This window comes from Desmodus rotundus, chromosome 8 (assembly GCF_022682495.2).
Source record: "Desmodus rotundus isolate HL8 chromosome 8, HLdesRot8A.1, whole genome shotgun sequence".
Taxonomy (NCBI): Eukaryota; Metazoa; Chordata; class Mammalia; order Chiroptera; family Phyllostomidae; genus Desmodus; species Desmodus rotundus.
Genome location: NC_071394.1, coordinates 36,335,974 through 36,350,971, shown reverse-complemented (window position 1 = coordinate 36,350,971; position 14,998 = coordinate 36,335,974). Strand labels below are relative to the sequence as shown.

At 37.2% G+C, this 14,998-nt stretch overlaps 1 protein-coding gene across 1 annotated transcript in view; it reads left to right on the top strand.

Moving 5' to 3' along the window:
• C8H8orf34 (chromosome 8 C8orf34 homolog) overlaps positions 1-14,998 on the top strand; it is a 301,307-nt gene that overhangs the window by 268,458 nt on the left and 17,851 nt on the right. The window contains 1 exon segment of the mRNA XM_053929857.1: positions 3,608-3,655. Coding sequence (XP_053785832.1) covers positions 3,608-3,655 — 48 coding nt within the window.

Sequence of the window (14,998 nt, the reverse complement as noted above, 5' to 3'; positions counted from 1 at the left end):
ACTGTTGCTCTTCATTTTAATTCTTGTGGTTTCATATGTTTGCTCTGGGGTGTCTGGGACGTGGCACAAAATTTTCCTTCTGCATGACATGGGTCCTCCTTCTATTCAGCTTCTTAGTCTGACTAATTGACTATCCAAAGGATGAAGCTTAAAAAAATAATTTCCTCAACTTTTAAATCCCTCCACCTTGTCTTCCATTACATATATGCAGTGGCTACAACAGCACTCAGCACGTGTGAGCTCTCAACACATGCTTATTAAGTAAATGAAAGCCGAGGTACCTTTTCCTCCCATTTTTCCCCATAGCTCCTTGGGCTTACCTGTGCCACGTACCTTTCGCTCTATATTCTAATAACTTGTGTATTTGTTGTCTCAAGTTGAATTTTTTAAGGTAGGGCTTAGTTCACCAGTTTGTCTCCACACTAGCACAGCATGTGGCACACCATAGGTGCCTAATAATTCTGGCTAAATAAATAATGAGTGAAGTGGTACGAGTCCCTTGAATTTGGAAATGTCCTGGCCATTCACATCGGGCTCCCATTCTTCAGTGGGTTCTAAATACCTCCAGGACTTCTTAAGGAGGTGCTCTCCGTATTAGGATTATTGTTCGGTTTCATTTGAAAAAAGGTGGGGAAAAAGATCATTCTGATAGAAGGAGCTCATGGAAATTTCTTTGAAGGAAATTAATACCTGAAATCTTAGCTATGAAATGTTTGTGAATAAATGTACTTGCCATGCAAATGAGTCAATGCATTTTTCTAAGGATTAGTAAAAGAGGAATAAGAAACGCCTACTATTGAGAGGAGAGAAGCGTGGTACAGTGAAGAGGGGCAATAGACTCAGGAGGGTGTGGGTCTAGTTCTACTTCCGTGTCTAGGGTGTCCCATCTCACTGCGAATGTGTCCTTAACTGCAACAGAACTAGGGGAATGACAGAGCCTTTGTCTCCCACAGCCGTGACCCCATCCTATCAGCCTTTTTTTCTTTCCCTGAGTTTGTAGTATATTTTGTAATTCACATTTAAAACATTTTAATCTCAACCGTGGTTACATTTAGATTCATGATAAGTGAAACCACATTTCAGGAAATACCTTTTCTCCCCACCCCCCCTTTTGAGGCATAGTTTCCCTGTATGCTGCCCTTTCCCTCCTTCATGCACCCCATCTGCCTCCCTTGTAGCTTCTTTCTTCTCTTTGTTTTTCAAGGGAAATTGCATTTGGATATTTTTGATTCATTTCCAGGTGATTACCAAAGTATTATGTTGTTGGAATGACTTGTTATTTAAAATGTCAGTTCTTTAAAACTATGAAAAGGATGCCTGAAGTTGATAGCTTTGTGTTTTGGAAAGGATTTTATTTCATTAGCACCCCCAGCTGGGGAAGGAGGAAAGGTCAGCATTTCTGCAGTCGTGTGTTGGAAATGGGGAACCTGAGGCAGGCGTATTGAATCAAGCCTCTTGATTGGGGCCATTTCTCCGGACCCTAAAACTTAGAGATCCTGACACCTTGTTCTTGGCTTTGTCCACTTGGCCCTGAGCCACGTGTGTAATCCTCTCTGCAAAGTGTTTGTTTCCTCTGTATTTTTCTCCTACAGTCTTTTACTCCACCCTCCTCATTCATCAGTGCTACCCCATGTCAGTGATTTATGAATGGCAGTTACAGCCAAACCTCAGCCTGTATGGCCATTGAAACAAGCGATGTTGTGTGAGTCGCTCCTTTTTTATGGGACAGATTTGAAAAGGACCTGCCTGGCACTGTGGGAAGAGGCAAGCCTGAGAGGAAATCCTACAGAACAAACACATCGTGCTTTAGTTCTATTTGATCATCATGAGAAAACCCCAGTCGTCACCTGGTCTTACCGTGAAACTGCAGGTGTCCAGACGATTGGGGAAACCCATTGCACTCCAGCTCAAAGGAAACAAATCACGCTCTTGGGGGAGCAGCCACGGCCTGCTCTCAGCATCTCACAGTTAGCCCTCGGTGTCCGGAGGCCAGCCGCCCAGGCCGCAGAAGCTGGCCCCTCCAGGCAGCAGATCTGCAACAACAAGCAGCTTGTCACCTCATCCTCTTAGACACCCAGGCAAAGGGGAGGGATTATTAAGACATAAAGGACTAGTCTGTCACATGGAAGAGCCAAACTGGAAGAACCTACGGTATTCCTTCTCGACTAGTTTTCCAAATGCGTGGAGGTAGTGTAGCAAATTCAATCATAAAAACCATTTTTTGTGAAGTAAGTTTCCAGCCTTCTTTAATGCTTTGAGTTAAATTCCTCACAGGGAGGTTTTTATGGATTTGGTTTTTCCTAGTAGTTTATCTTTTAGTTTAAATAAATGTAACTATCTTACCTCTTTCATTATCTTATCCATTGACCATCCTACAAGCTTGGAGCTTGTGGAAACATCTAAAATGCAGCATATTAATTTTTTTGCTATTGAAAATGATGATTTAGAAGAAAATGTATTACCATATCTAAGTTTTTAGGAATACCAGTACTTTATTCTTTGCTTAATTTTTGTTTTGAAATGAGCATGCTTTTTTTTTAACCCTATCAAAGTACTTTGTAGTGTGCATCACTTTTTTAACTAAAGTAAATTTAGATTGTTATGTTTTAATTTCTTTATTTCCACAAGGTAAAAGAGGGTTAGGGTGAAGTTCAGTCCCAGAAATACCCGACTCAGCTCCCTGACTTGACCCTTCACTCAGCACATCTCAGCATTCGTCAGTGTGTGTATTAAATGGGCCTGCGGACGGCTTACCTGAAGTTGTAGCAAAAAACCAAACCACTATATGTAAAAGTTCTTGAAAGTAAAAAAAGAGGAAACTTGAGGAGTTAAAAACAAATGTTAGTTTATTCACACTTATTTAGTTATCTTTTAAACACATATGGTGTCCTAGAATTTATCATTTTATGGTGTTTCAGAATTTATTTCCAAATGTCTCTGGCATGTAGGATAAAAAGATAAGTTATCCAAACTAACAAGTTGTTTGACAATTTTGACTACCAATGTTTGGATGAGTTTGTGATACATGTTTAATCTGTTTTAAATTTCAGTAATTTAAACCTCAGTGATGATTAGTGTTCAATGAAGTGCTAGTAAAAGGCACAAATAATGGAGAATTAACTAATAACACACAAGTAAAGTGAGAAAGACTTTATATAAACATTTGGTAAAAGGCAGATCAATGACCTGGGCTCTTTCCCTAAAATATTCTTAAAACTATGTATCAGACCCTCACACACAACTACTGAATATAGAATCAGTGACTTTTTTCTTAATCTTGTTGTGAGAACACATTTAAAAATTAATAAGAAAATTTTGTACTACTCATTTACCATTCTGTCCTAAAATTTAGTTAGCTATTCTAGGCGGTTATATGCTTGTGTCACCTAAAATTACTTAAAAGTTATACTGTCGCCTTGAAACAATATTATCTCCTTCAGAGTAAAAGTTGCCAGTCTGATAACCCTACAAGCATGCGCTGAGCCTGCTGGGGAGCAGTAAAGATTGGGTGTTGCTCCTGGGTTTCACTTTTCTCCCTGCCTCCCTTCTTCTATTCTTTCTTCTCCTTCTCCTGACTTTGTCAACCTCTCTTCCTCTTTGCCTCTAGGGAGAAGCCCCCAGTGGAGGACAGTCATTGAAAAACTACATGGAAGAAGTGAGTTTTAAGGTGGCCTTGGAACATAGTCTGAAAACAGTCTACCTATCATATAGGATGAAGCCCTGGCATGGGCTTTCTCTGTCTGCCTGTAGGATTTCCAGTCTCTGCCCTCTCATTGGTCATACTCACACAAACAAGCCAAGTAATGTTATCAAAATTGCTTTTGTTCCTCATGGGTAGGGAGATAATATATATCGGTGCATCCTGAAAATGAAGATAAAACTGCATAAACCTAGTGCCATCATATATTTTCAGTCATAAGAATTGGCTAATATCCTGGTAAATGAGGAACACATGTTTTATATTGGCCATCCCCTCCAAAATAAGGCATGATCATTCTCCCATGACAAGAACAATCTATACCAAATAGGCATTTATTTGTGTGACAAATGCTTATCAAGGATGTTATTTGGGCAATCTGTTAAGCAAAGTGCTGTCTTAATAATTAAAATGTATAGGTGATTTTTGTTGAAAAATCATTTAGATTTCTTGATTTATTTGGGAGATGTCCAAGGGGGGTCTGTGGCACATGATACATCTTTGGGCAGGCTGCGAATGGTGTTTGGGAACTTTCAAGTAAACCAGTGCATAGAATTCATAAAACTTGATCTGACACCAGTCCACAGTGATCATTGCATTGGCCATCTAAATCTCTGCAGGTGAAGGGACCTGGGAGAGAGTTGGGTGATGATTTCATACAAGTGCCAAATATTAGATTTGAGTTTTGCTTCTTAGCAAGACAGTCTGTTTCTCTAAATATTTTATTCTTGCATGCACGAATTCTTTCAAAAACAATTTCGAATGCTCTACTGAATGTACCACAAGGGGGGACCCCCCCGAAAAAACAGAATTATCTTCTGGTGAGCAGGCCCCTTGTAGTACAGGCTTCCCCTGCTAGGTGAGTGTTCTAGGAACCCATCTGTATCAGTGTACCAGCAGGTGTTGTTGTGAGAGGCTGCAATTGGTTTCAGTGAATTTTTTTTTTTTTTGCAGACTCTTTCAATGTGTTTGCCCATTTCACAATGGGTAATTTATGAGTGCACCCACCCACACTGTGCAGAGTGTTCAGCAGTTTTTGACCAAAAACAGCATGACCCTTGTGCCCCACCCTCCCTGTTCACCAGATCTCACCCTGGGCAACTTTTTCTTTGTTTCTCCAATGAAAAAAGTCCTCAAAGAGAAACGTTTAGCCGATGTGGAAAAGGTGAAACAAAGCAAGGCAGAAGCACTAAAAGGTATCAAAATTGCCAGTCAAAAACTGTTTAGAGTGGTGGGAAAAACATCTCAATGAGTGTATTACATCAAATGGAGAGTACTTTGAACGTGACTGAAGCTTAAACATGTAAGAATAAATATACAGTTGTTTATAAATAAATTCCAGTTTTTTGTGGTTCCCCCTTGTTTGAAGTTCATTCATTTATTCAGACCACTGAACCCATACATAAACTCGTTTTTACTTCCAGATCTCTGGAGAGGAAAACCAGAGTACATAGGACCCCTTTAAGTCTCTAACGTTCTGGTTTTCATGCTTGTTTGGAGGTGGTTGGAGTTTTTTGACAGGTACATGGAGAAGGGGTAACAAAGAAAAGAAAGGATGCAACCAGGTAGGTAGATGTTCTGAGCTCAGGTTAGAAAAATGAGAATATAAGGGGCACAGAAATGGAGGGTTGGAGCACCAAGTTCAAATTTCAACTTAAGAATTGGATACAGAAATTGAGTAGATGACGTTAAACAATGAATGTTGCCACGACGAGGCAGACACTAATTTCAGCGTGTACACTAGTAGGATCTCCCTTTAAGATTCTGTGGTTGCCCAAGCTCTTGGCTCAGCATTCCCCACCTGCTGGTAGGGTCTTGGGGGGTGGACCACCTCCCCAGGAAGGGTACCGGGTGCCCCTTGTACTGTGTCCTGTGGAGGCCTAGCGCTGTGGAGGAAGGGGGGCATTGCGGTGCTCATATAGGAAATGGGCTGCATGCAGGTGAGAGACCTTTCCAAGTGTCTTATTCTAATTTTGTCATTCTCATCCAACAAAGATCCTTTTTTCTCCATCATTATGAATGTGCATATAAATATGCATGTTGTATGTAATTGTAAGTGTGAAAGTGACGAAAAGGCTGAGAGCGTGGACCTGCTCGGTGTGGTCCTCTGACTAGTAACATCATCATCACCTGGGGGCTTGTAAAACATTGCAAAATCTGCATTCTAACAAGATCCCCGCATGATTCATAAACGCCCTAACGTTTGTGGGCAGAGCCTTAACGTGTTTTTTCCAATGTTATTTCTAGAGAGTAACTTCATACATCATGGAAAATCACCAATTTTATATAATATAGGTAAAGGAAAATTTTATTAATAAATTTAAGAGTTTTGTTTATTCATCTACTCTGAGGAATAATAATTTTGGTTGAGTGGGGGTATAAAATGTCTGTAGCTTATAAGATTCATTACGGACTTTCAGTTTGAATTTACAAGTATGTGCAAACTGCCCAAGGTAAGCCTTGCCTTTCTTAGGGGTTCAGTTTCACGTAGTAATTTTATCTAATGTTGGTCGGTATTTAGCTTTTAGCTCTTATAAAATCAATGTGATTATCCTTTACAGTAAAATTGTAAGTTTGATCTTAATTAGAGAACTATTCACGTATTGATAGTTTTTCTGTTTTGGTTTTTTCGCAGGCAATCATTGGGTCTTTGGGAAATACACTCAAACTCTTCTTTATTGTGAACAAGTTAAAAATGTGAGCCGAAAGTGGATAGTTTTTGTTTTTTTACACTCTTATTTCACTTTTGCCCTCTTTCTTCATATTCCTAGAATCGGCAAACAATAAAAACCAGTATTTATATATGTCAGAAACATTGAAGTTAAAGCTGAGCTATCAAACATTTGCTTTTATTTAGTATACACTAAAACTCATATAAACTGTAGTGTTTACACTTTTAATAGATTTAACATCGCTTGCTAAAGTTTGAACGACTCTTTGCAAATCAAAGTCTCTGGGTTTTTTTATTTATTTACTCATAATTAGACAGAATTATTACCACGTGAAGTCAGACAGTTCTGTTTAGACCTAACTTAAAACTAAAGAGACAATATGGTCTCAAAAAGTAACACTAAAATGGAATTTCTAGTCCATAATTTATATTGTTTAATGTATTATTTTTCCAGAATAGAGTTTATATTTTTGGCCAAATTTACAAAACAACAAGATATTTTATAATAGTCTATTTTTCCTAATCTTCAAAATGGTTCAGAAAGTTAAAAAAAAATGACATATTCTTTACTTGTAAGGCACATAATGACTCAAGGGAGAAATAATAATTTCACACTACAAAAATTTTAGTTTTTGGAATCATAATATCAACATTCATCATACATATGTATGTGTGTATATATATAAAATTTAAAATAAATTATCAAAATCAAATACTTCCAAAGCTAGCTAGGCCTTTTGTAGAGCAGCTAGTCTGTTTAAAACACCATATTTCCTAGATTAATAAAAGGGAAGCAGGATAGTATACTAGGTAAAAATCCCCTAATTATTGGAGAAATGTGTTAACTTAAATGTTTATAAATCAGATAAATATTATAAAATTAAATGTTTGAGAAGCTCTGAAGAACTAAAGCCTGAAGTTTATGATTTTTAAAACTTTTTAAAGAACAACTTAGAGCAGTTGTCACAGACTCAGGAAGTTATTGGCGGAGGCAACACCCAGAGGGGTGTGAACTAGCTCCGGGTGTCAAGTGGCAGCTTCACGATCTCTAAGGGTGTCAGACAGGAAAAGAAGCCTGTTCAACAGCAGACCTTTTTGCAAATCTGTTGAGGTTGGTTTTGCCAGCTGCACCATCTGAACTGGAAAGGGGATCAATTCTATGCAACAAAATGTATTAGAATCACTTATCCTGCCAATTTTGTCTGTCTTTTTTTCCTGTTGTATTCTGTGATTGTTAATGCAATGAAGTTCCAACTATACTTTTGAAGGAGTGTGCATAACACTATTCTCCTAATTAATAAGAGATAATTGACTTTTCATCAAGCACATGGATTTACTTTTTAAAAATTGAAATAAGTATTATTCACTATCATAGTTTTATGCTATTTAGGAAACTAATTTTTTTTTAAGTAACTCTAATTTGTCATTGATATTCATTTAGAATTGATACATATTAAAGGATAACAATTTTCTTAAAATTTATAATCATGTCTCTCAGATATAAAATGAACACGTCAAAGATTTATTCAACTCATTAGTTAATGAGGGAGCCGGTAAGATGTTACAACCAGTTCAAAGATGATTTCAAACTTTCACATATATAGTTAAATAAGAAATGTTGAAGTAAAGTTATAAATAAGTGCAAAAACTGGCAAAACTGATTAATATCAATAGGATAATAATTGCATTTAAATAGACACTATTTGCATTTATGTAGACAAGAATTTTTTGTACTACTGTAAATTTTTATAAAGTACATATTTGTAAAATAGCTCGAAGTCAATGACTGACTCAGAACCTCCATCAAATCAGATAAATGGAAGGGCGTGCTAGAAAATTTGTTACTGGTTCCAACTCCATGTGTCTGAAGCTCTGAAAGACCAAAACTCAAAACGTCAGAGTTTGGAGTAGGGAAAGGTTGATTGAGAAGTTGCCAATCAAGAAGTTTAGAATGATAGCAGTTTCTGAAATTCCTCTTAAGAAAGTTCAGAGTTCTGGTTTCTTTTATGTCAAAGAAGGAAAAACGAGAGGGGTTGTTTTTGTAGAAACTAAAGCCCCCAGCAGAATTTCTCTGATGATTGCATGTCTAAAGCAGGAGCTACTAGCCTGAAGACCATTGGAACAAAGTAAGCCTGAGCAAGATGGAGTCAGAGATACTGAGCATTTCACTGTTTTATAAAATGACTTAGTTTTCAGTGACTAATGTGCATCCCGCCCGTAGTGTTTCATTCATTTCAAAGCCTTTTACCACTTTATCCCACCCACAATACCTTGGGTGAGAAAAATCCACCAAATGGGGTGAGTTAGGAAATAAGATGGATTGCAGTCTCAGTGCATAGTATATATAGTGTGGCAAATTTGTCAAATAAATGTATTTTAGAATCTCACATTTATTTTGTAATGTTTTTCACATTCTACTGTACTTTTTCTAACTTTATTATTGCTCCCTTTCTTTTCTTTTCTGAGAACCTATTAGTTCAAATTTTTAGATTCCCAAATTTATTTCCTCCCTTATTAGATTTTAATTGCCCCTTCGTAATCCCCATAAGAAATGAGCTACAGAAGTATTGTTAGCATAGGTAGCTAGATATTAATAAAGGGAACAAAGGGAATCAGACATTAAGAAGCCTAGTTTACTGAGGAGCTACAGCTTCACACACTCCCTAGGGGATTGTAGCATTCCTTGCCAAGGAGATTAAGACCCCTCCCTCCCCTCTGTAGGGATAAAGGACTAGATTTCCAATCTCCCTGCGGAATTGCCAATGGTACCAGATTATCAGATTATCAGGGGAAAATGGAGTGCAAATTCCTCTGCTGGGTGCACACCTGGTAGAAGCCAAGATAGAGTTGGGGGAAGTGCTTCTACTATGAGGCACACACAGTAAGAATTAAGATAGCAAATTTAGAGGCTTGTCTGTCTTGCTTGGGAAAGGGTCAGATTTGATAAGGGACACAAGCCCCCAGAAGATCTAGGAAATGGACTGGTTAGGGGGAAGACCCAATGCCAGCCCTAGAAAGATTGGAAAGTTGATTGGTTAGTTTGAAAGGGCACCTGGTCCTTCCCAAGCCTGAGATAATATAATCAGCCTAATAAAAGTCTCTCTCTCCCTCTCTCCCTCACAGGCACTCACCCCGTTCATCCACATTTTCTTTCTCTATAACAGCAATATGGGCCTAGAGGCCCCATGGACTCTAAGCACAGGCCTGGGCACAGCACCTGCTGGAGCACAGCTGGGAACACAGACTAAGCTCGCTTGATACAGACAAGGAGTGGACTAGACTAACCTATAATATGGACTGAACCAATGGCACAGAATTTCTGGAACTTGGCCTTTGCTCTAGGCCTGATGAAGACAAGGCTGGAATTCTTTCACAACTGGACGAAGCTGAACAAAGCTGAGCCCAATACAGTCCTTTGATCTTGCTTCTACAGTAAACCTTATCACTGAAACATCTTCCCATATGTGGGTCCCTGGTATGCGTTTCTTGTTCCTCCAGGAAAGGGCCTCATTTTCACTGACAACAGTATAATTCACTAAAAAATTATGGATATCAGCCTGACAATACAGGACATTTCACTAGCAAAGTTATTTCCAAACTTTATTCATTTAAGTATGTAAATTATATATGGAGAAATTCATTTTCATGGATTCTCTGTCAGCAGAAGTAGTAGGAGCGTTCAGTGCATCTAGAGTGTAATTTTGTTTTGCTTTTATATGCACCGTGCTTCAGGGCTCCTTGTTTTATAAGGAAGGATCTTACGGTGATAAAAGTAAAATGAAAGTGATTAACCCTTTTTGAAAGATGAAAACTAATATTTTGTGCATTAATTTTATTCTTAATCAGAGGGAAAGTAATATTTATTGCCTGAATTAAAGTTTCCATTGGTGAAAATTTGAGCAAAGGAACATTTTTTTTTCCTCTAAATATGATGAAGTTTCAGGGCCACCCATGGCATAAATCACTGATTGATTGCATTTAGAGGATCCAAAAATAAGCTGTTCATGTGGAATAACAATGTTGCTGAAGTTTATAAAGCACTTACTCTGTTAGCAGATAGAATGATATGTTGATACAAGGCTAGCAACTGTTTTCCACATGACACATGTCACTATTTCTCATCACTCCTCGTCCCTGGACATTTGCATACTTACGGTGAAAGTGTTTTGGAAAAAGGATGAATGGCATTTCTTCTGAAAGCAATCCAAAGTACTTGCTCTTGGGAATATGAGAATTTGTGCTATGTTCAGACCCAGGTTAATATTCCTGTAGGAAAAGGAATTTTTTTAATAACATAGCAGAAAGGAACATGTCAGCTGTTGTTTATAAAAGTATTCAAGATTTTAGCTCCTTGACCCCATCAGAAAGAATTATAAGTAGTCTGATGGGCTGAACTTCGGACACATAGTACTGTTAACATTGATAAAGAAAACAGGTGCTTTACCAGCTGTATTCAAGGGAAAACCAAAGCAAAACATTTAAGCAACCTATTAATAGTAATGTTTGTACTATCTCTACAGTTCCAACAACTCAACATTTTAAGGTTCTTCCTAAACTATGTATTTTACTGAGCTAATGTTCCATCTGTATTTTATGTAATTTGCAACAAAGAATAGTTGAATGCTTCCTATATCGCTCGGGAGTAAAGTAATTAAAACCAGTAACCAACCGGTAGTATGGTTGAATATTCTGATCTATTGTGGACAAAAGTAATACGGCTAACTTATTAATCATCTCTTCTATTATGAAAACAGATTTTAATATTTGGGCATAAAAGCTAATTAACTAAAATAACTTTTAAATTAAAAACATTTTGTCATGATCACTTTAAAATTTTCTCTTTTAAATAAAGATTTAGCCATTTGATTTTTACCCTACAAAACCAAAAAGCACGTCTTTCTTAGTTCTTTAAATTTTACATGTCATATTTTTTAAAAAACTGAAGAATGCGATTTTCCTGTTACATGAAAAATTTTGAAAATTTACTTCTGCGGTCTTCTATACTGTTATGGAATTTTAAATCTAAGATCTTTTACATTTATGCTGCTTCTTTAGTTATAGACCCCAAGACCAAATCCAATAATTGATAAACTTGAAAAAATATGTTAAATCATAAAAATAAACACTGATTTATATCTAAATTACATATTCCAAGATTAAATATTTCTAATTCTTTGCTGACTTTCCCTCCGACAGTTCATTTAGTGCCTTTCACATACTACTGACTATAAAGGAATCTAGACCTAAAACTTTACTGCTTGTGAAGTACTAGAGAGGAGCTAATCCAGGGGCTTCACCCTCTTCCTTCTGTCCCAAGAGGGGAAGTGACATGCCTTAGATCAACCCTGATAAGAAGCTGTGACTCATGACCCCTGGGGCAAGGACTTTTCACTGCAAAGCCATCTCTCAAGTGGCAGGAATTTAAGTTTTAATCTGATTAAGAAACTATTCTCAAGAGTTGCTCCTGCTAAAGGACTTGTGAATTTATTTTTAAAGTGAATATCATTTGTAATTTTTTTGTTTTTATCTGAATTTTTAATTATTTTTTTAAATTTTAGAACTGTTTTAGGTTTACAGAATCTATTACATAAATAATATGAATATTCCCTATACACCTCTCCCCCCATTTCTAATATTATTATTATCTTATATTAGTATGGTTCACGTCATAATTAATAAACAGATATTGATAATTTATTAGTAACTAAACCCTTACTCTATTCAAGTTTTGTCACTTTTTCCCTCATGTCCTTTTTCTGTCCGAAGATCCCATCCAAGGCATCATGCTGCACTCGGTAGCCCTGTCTCCTTGGTTGCGCTCATTTCTCAGACTTTCTCTGTGTTAATGACCACAGCAGTTTTGAGAACTCTTTAGTTCATCATCCCTTAATTGAGATTTGTGTGATATTTTTCTTATGGTTTGACTGAGATAGTGTGTTTTTAGGAGGAAAACCATAGGGGTAAAATTTTATTTTCATCCCATCCTATCAAAGGATCACATCATCAATAGGAATTATTGCTGTTATGTTGACTTTAATCGCCTGGCTTTAGGTGGTATTTGTCAGGTTTTCCCACTGTAAAGTTAGTTATTCTTTTTGCTTTGCCTTTCCCTATTGTACTCTTTGGAAGAAAGTCAGTGCACAGGCCACTCTTAAGAAGAGGGAAGTTATTATCCCCCTCCTTAAGAAAGAGTGTCTCCATAAATATTTGCACTCCTTCTGCATGGCATACTGGTTTATTTATTGAATATTTATTCAATCATTTTTTTTTTATCAGAATGGACTCATAAATATTTATTTTATACTTTGGGTAATAACCCAATGCTACCTTATTTGTTTTTCTTGCTCAAATTGTTCTAGATTTGGCCACTGAGAATTTTTTTGGGTTGGCTCCTTTATCCCTTTGATATATTATCAGTGTGTGTGTGTGTTAGTTTTTCTTTCTGGCACATCCAGATGCTCTAGGCATCTTGTATATTTCTTGCTTCAGTCGAAGAATCAGTCAAGAGTTCTTTTATTGAAAAATGGTATTACAAATTAAGACCTGGGTGGTAGTTGTGTTCATTGCTATTGGAGTGTCATTGTGTTTAAGTCCTCCCAGCTGCCAGAGCAGGGAGATATGTGTGTGATTACTAACCCATGTCTATATAAATATCTATTAATATTTCTATCTGTAGCCATTTGTATATATAGTAAGCTAAATATGAATTTATACTGATGGCTCCAACTCTAATCATTACACTTGGATCATTCTAGTCTTGCTTATCTGTAAACTCTACTCCAACTATCTATACATCTACATTGATATCTATCAGTCTATATAGATATATAGCTTTTAGAATTGTTAACCTGTATGCCCATAGGAAACAAGACTATCAACTATAGCACAGTTCTTGTGTACAGTTCCTTTTGCTTTTGGTCTTATAGACTCCACTCACTTTCAGTTACTCAGGTCTGTACCTTATTTCCCCACCCCATTAGGTGACATACATTTGTAATGCATTTAGATTACTTTTATATATTTTGCATCTCACCCTGGGATCCTGCAACCTCCTAATCTATTTTTTTTATTTGTATGCATTGACATGTACTTTGTGGTGTGAAATTCTATAGGTTTTGACAAATGCTTAATATCCTGTATATATCACTATAATACCATGCAGAATAGTTTCAACTCCCTAAAATATTCCCCATGCTTCACCTATTCAACTCCCTAAACCTTCCAAACTAGAAAATTGTGCCATTTTGAAACTCTATATTGGGACTAAACATCTCCAGAGGTAACCGTCCACAATCAAGGGATAGCAGAGAGTATGTTTCTCTCATAAAGGAATTGATTGATTGATTTTAGAGAGAAAGAGGAAGGGAAAGAGGAAAGGAGAGAGAAACATTGATTTGTTGTTCCACTTATTGATGCATTCATTGGTTGATTCTTGTATGTGCCCTGAGTGGATATCGAACCCACAACCTTGGTACGTCAGGACAACTCTCCAACCAACTGGGCTACCTGGCCAGGGCCATACAGAAATTTTTTGAACTAACTGAACATATAATGTTTGCTGATGTCATGTTTCTTAGAGATCAGGCAGGGGTTGTAAACCTTTATTTTCTGAATTCATTCTCCAGTTACTGTTGGCATACAGGATTATGTTAGTTTCAGGTATACAGAGTAGTATTAGACATTTATATAATTTACAGAGTGATCACCCTTATGCGTCTAATACCCATTTGACTGCGAGCCTTTATTTTTGTCTTACTGGTATTTGTCTAAGCAAAATAAAGCAAACTATCTCAAATTGGAGGAAAAGATCATTAAAAAGTGGGGGGAAGATAGTGAATGAACTTGAGACAACAAAAAGAGTGAAAAATAGGCTTGAAAATATTTTCTTGAATCATGACTCAATAAATTCGAAATTGTTTCCTTCTAAAGAGAATCCATCCTTCCTTTCTCCTTCATCCTCTTCCATCTTTTTCTACTCTACTTTCTCCTACACAAATGTTTCCTGAGTGAATACCTATTTCCTTGCCAGGTACTATATAATAGACACTGGAAATGCATAGATGAAAAAAGGTATCCCTGTCCTCTAGGACTTTCCACATTATTTTTGAGGCAGGAAGATATGAAAGGACAATTATTATATAGTAATTGCTCTATTGGTGCAATAGGCACACACAAGAATAAGGAGAACTCTGTCTTGCAGGATCAGGGGAGGCAGTAGAGATGACACCTGAGCCTGAGGGCATGTTCATGTTTGAGACAGATAAATAAATTTAGTGCATTCTAGGCAAGAAGCAGTATAACACATGAAAACATCTTGCAAGATCAGACAGAATGACACAATGAAGGAGCTGCCAGTTATTTATAGCTGGAGTGGAAGGGTCAGTCAAGGAGGATGGAGATGGAACTGGTGGCAGATCAAGCTGGACAAGTACGGATCGTGAAGGGCTCTGAGTTTAGATCTCTTCCCGGGAATAATGAAGAGGCTACTCAAGGATACTGAACAAGGGGATGGCCTTTTAGAAAACTCATTTTAGAACAAGGGGAATTGGTGGGAAGAAACAGGAGCATATGAAACTCGATCCTAGAAAACTTCATAGATGGCTGTTATTGCAGTCAGGATGGGAGATAAG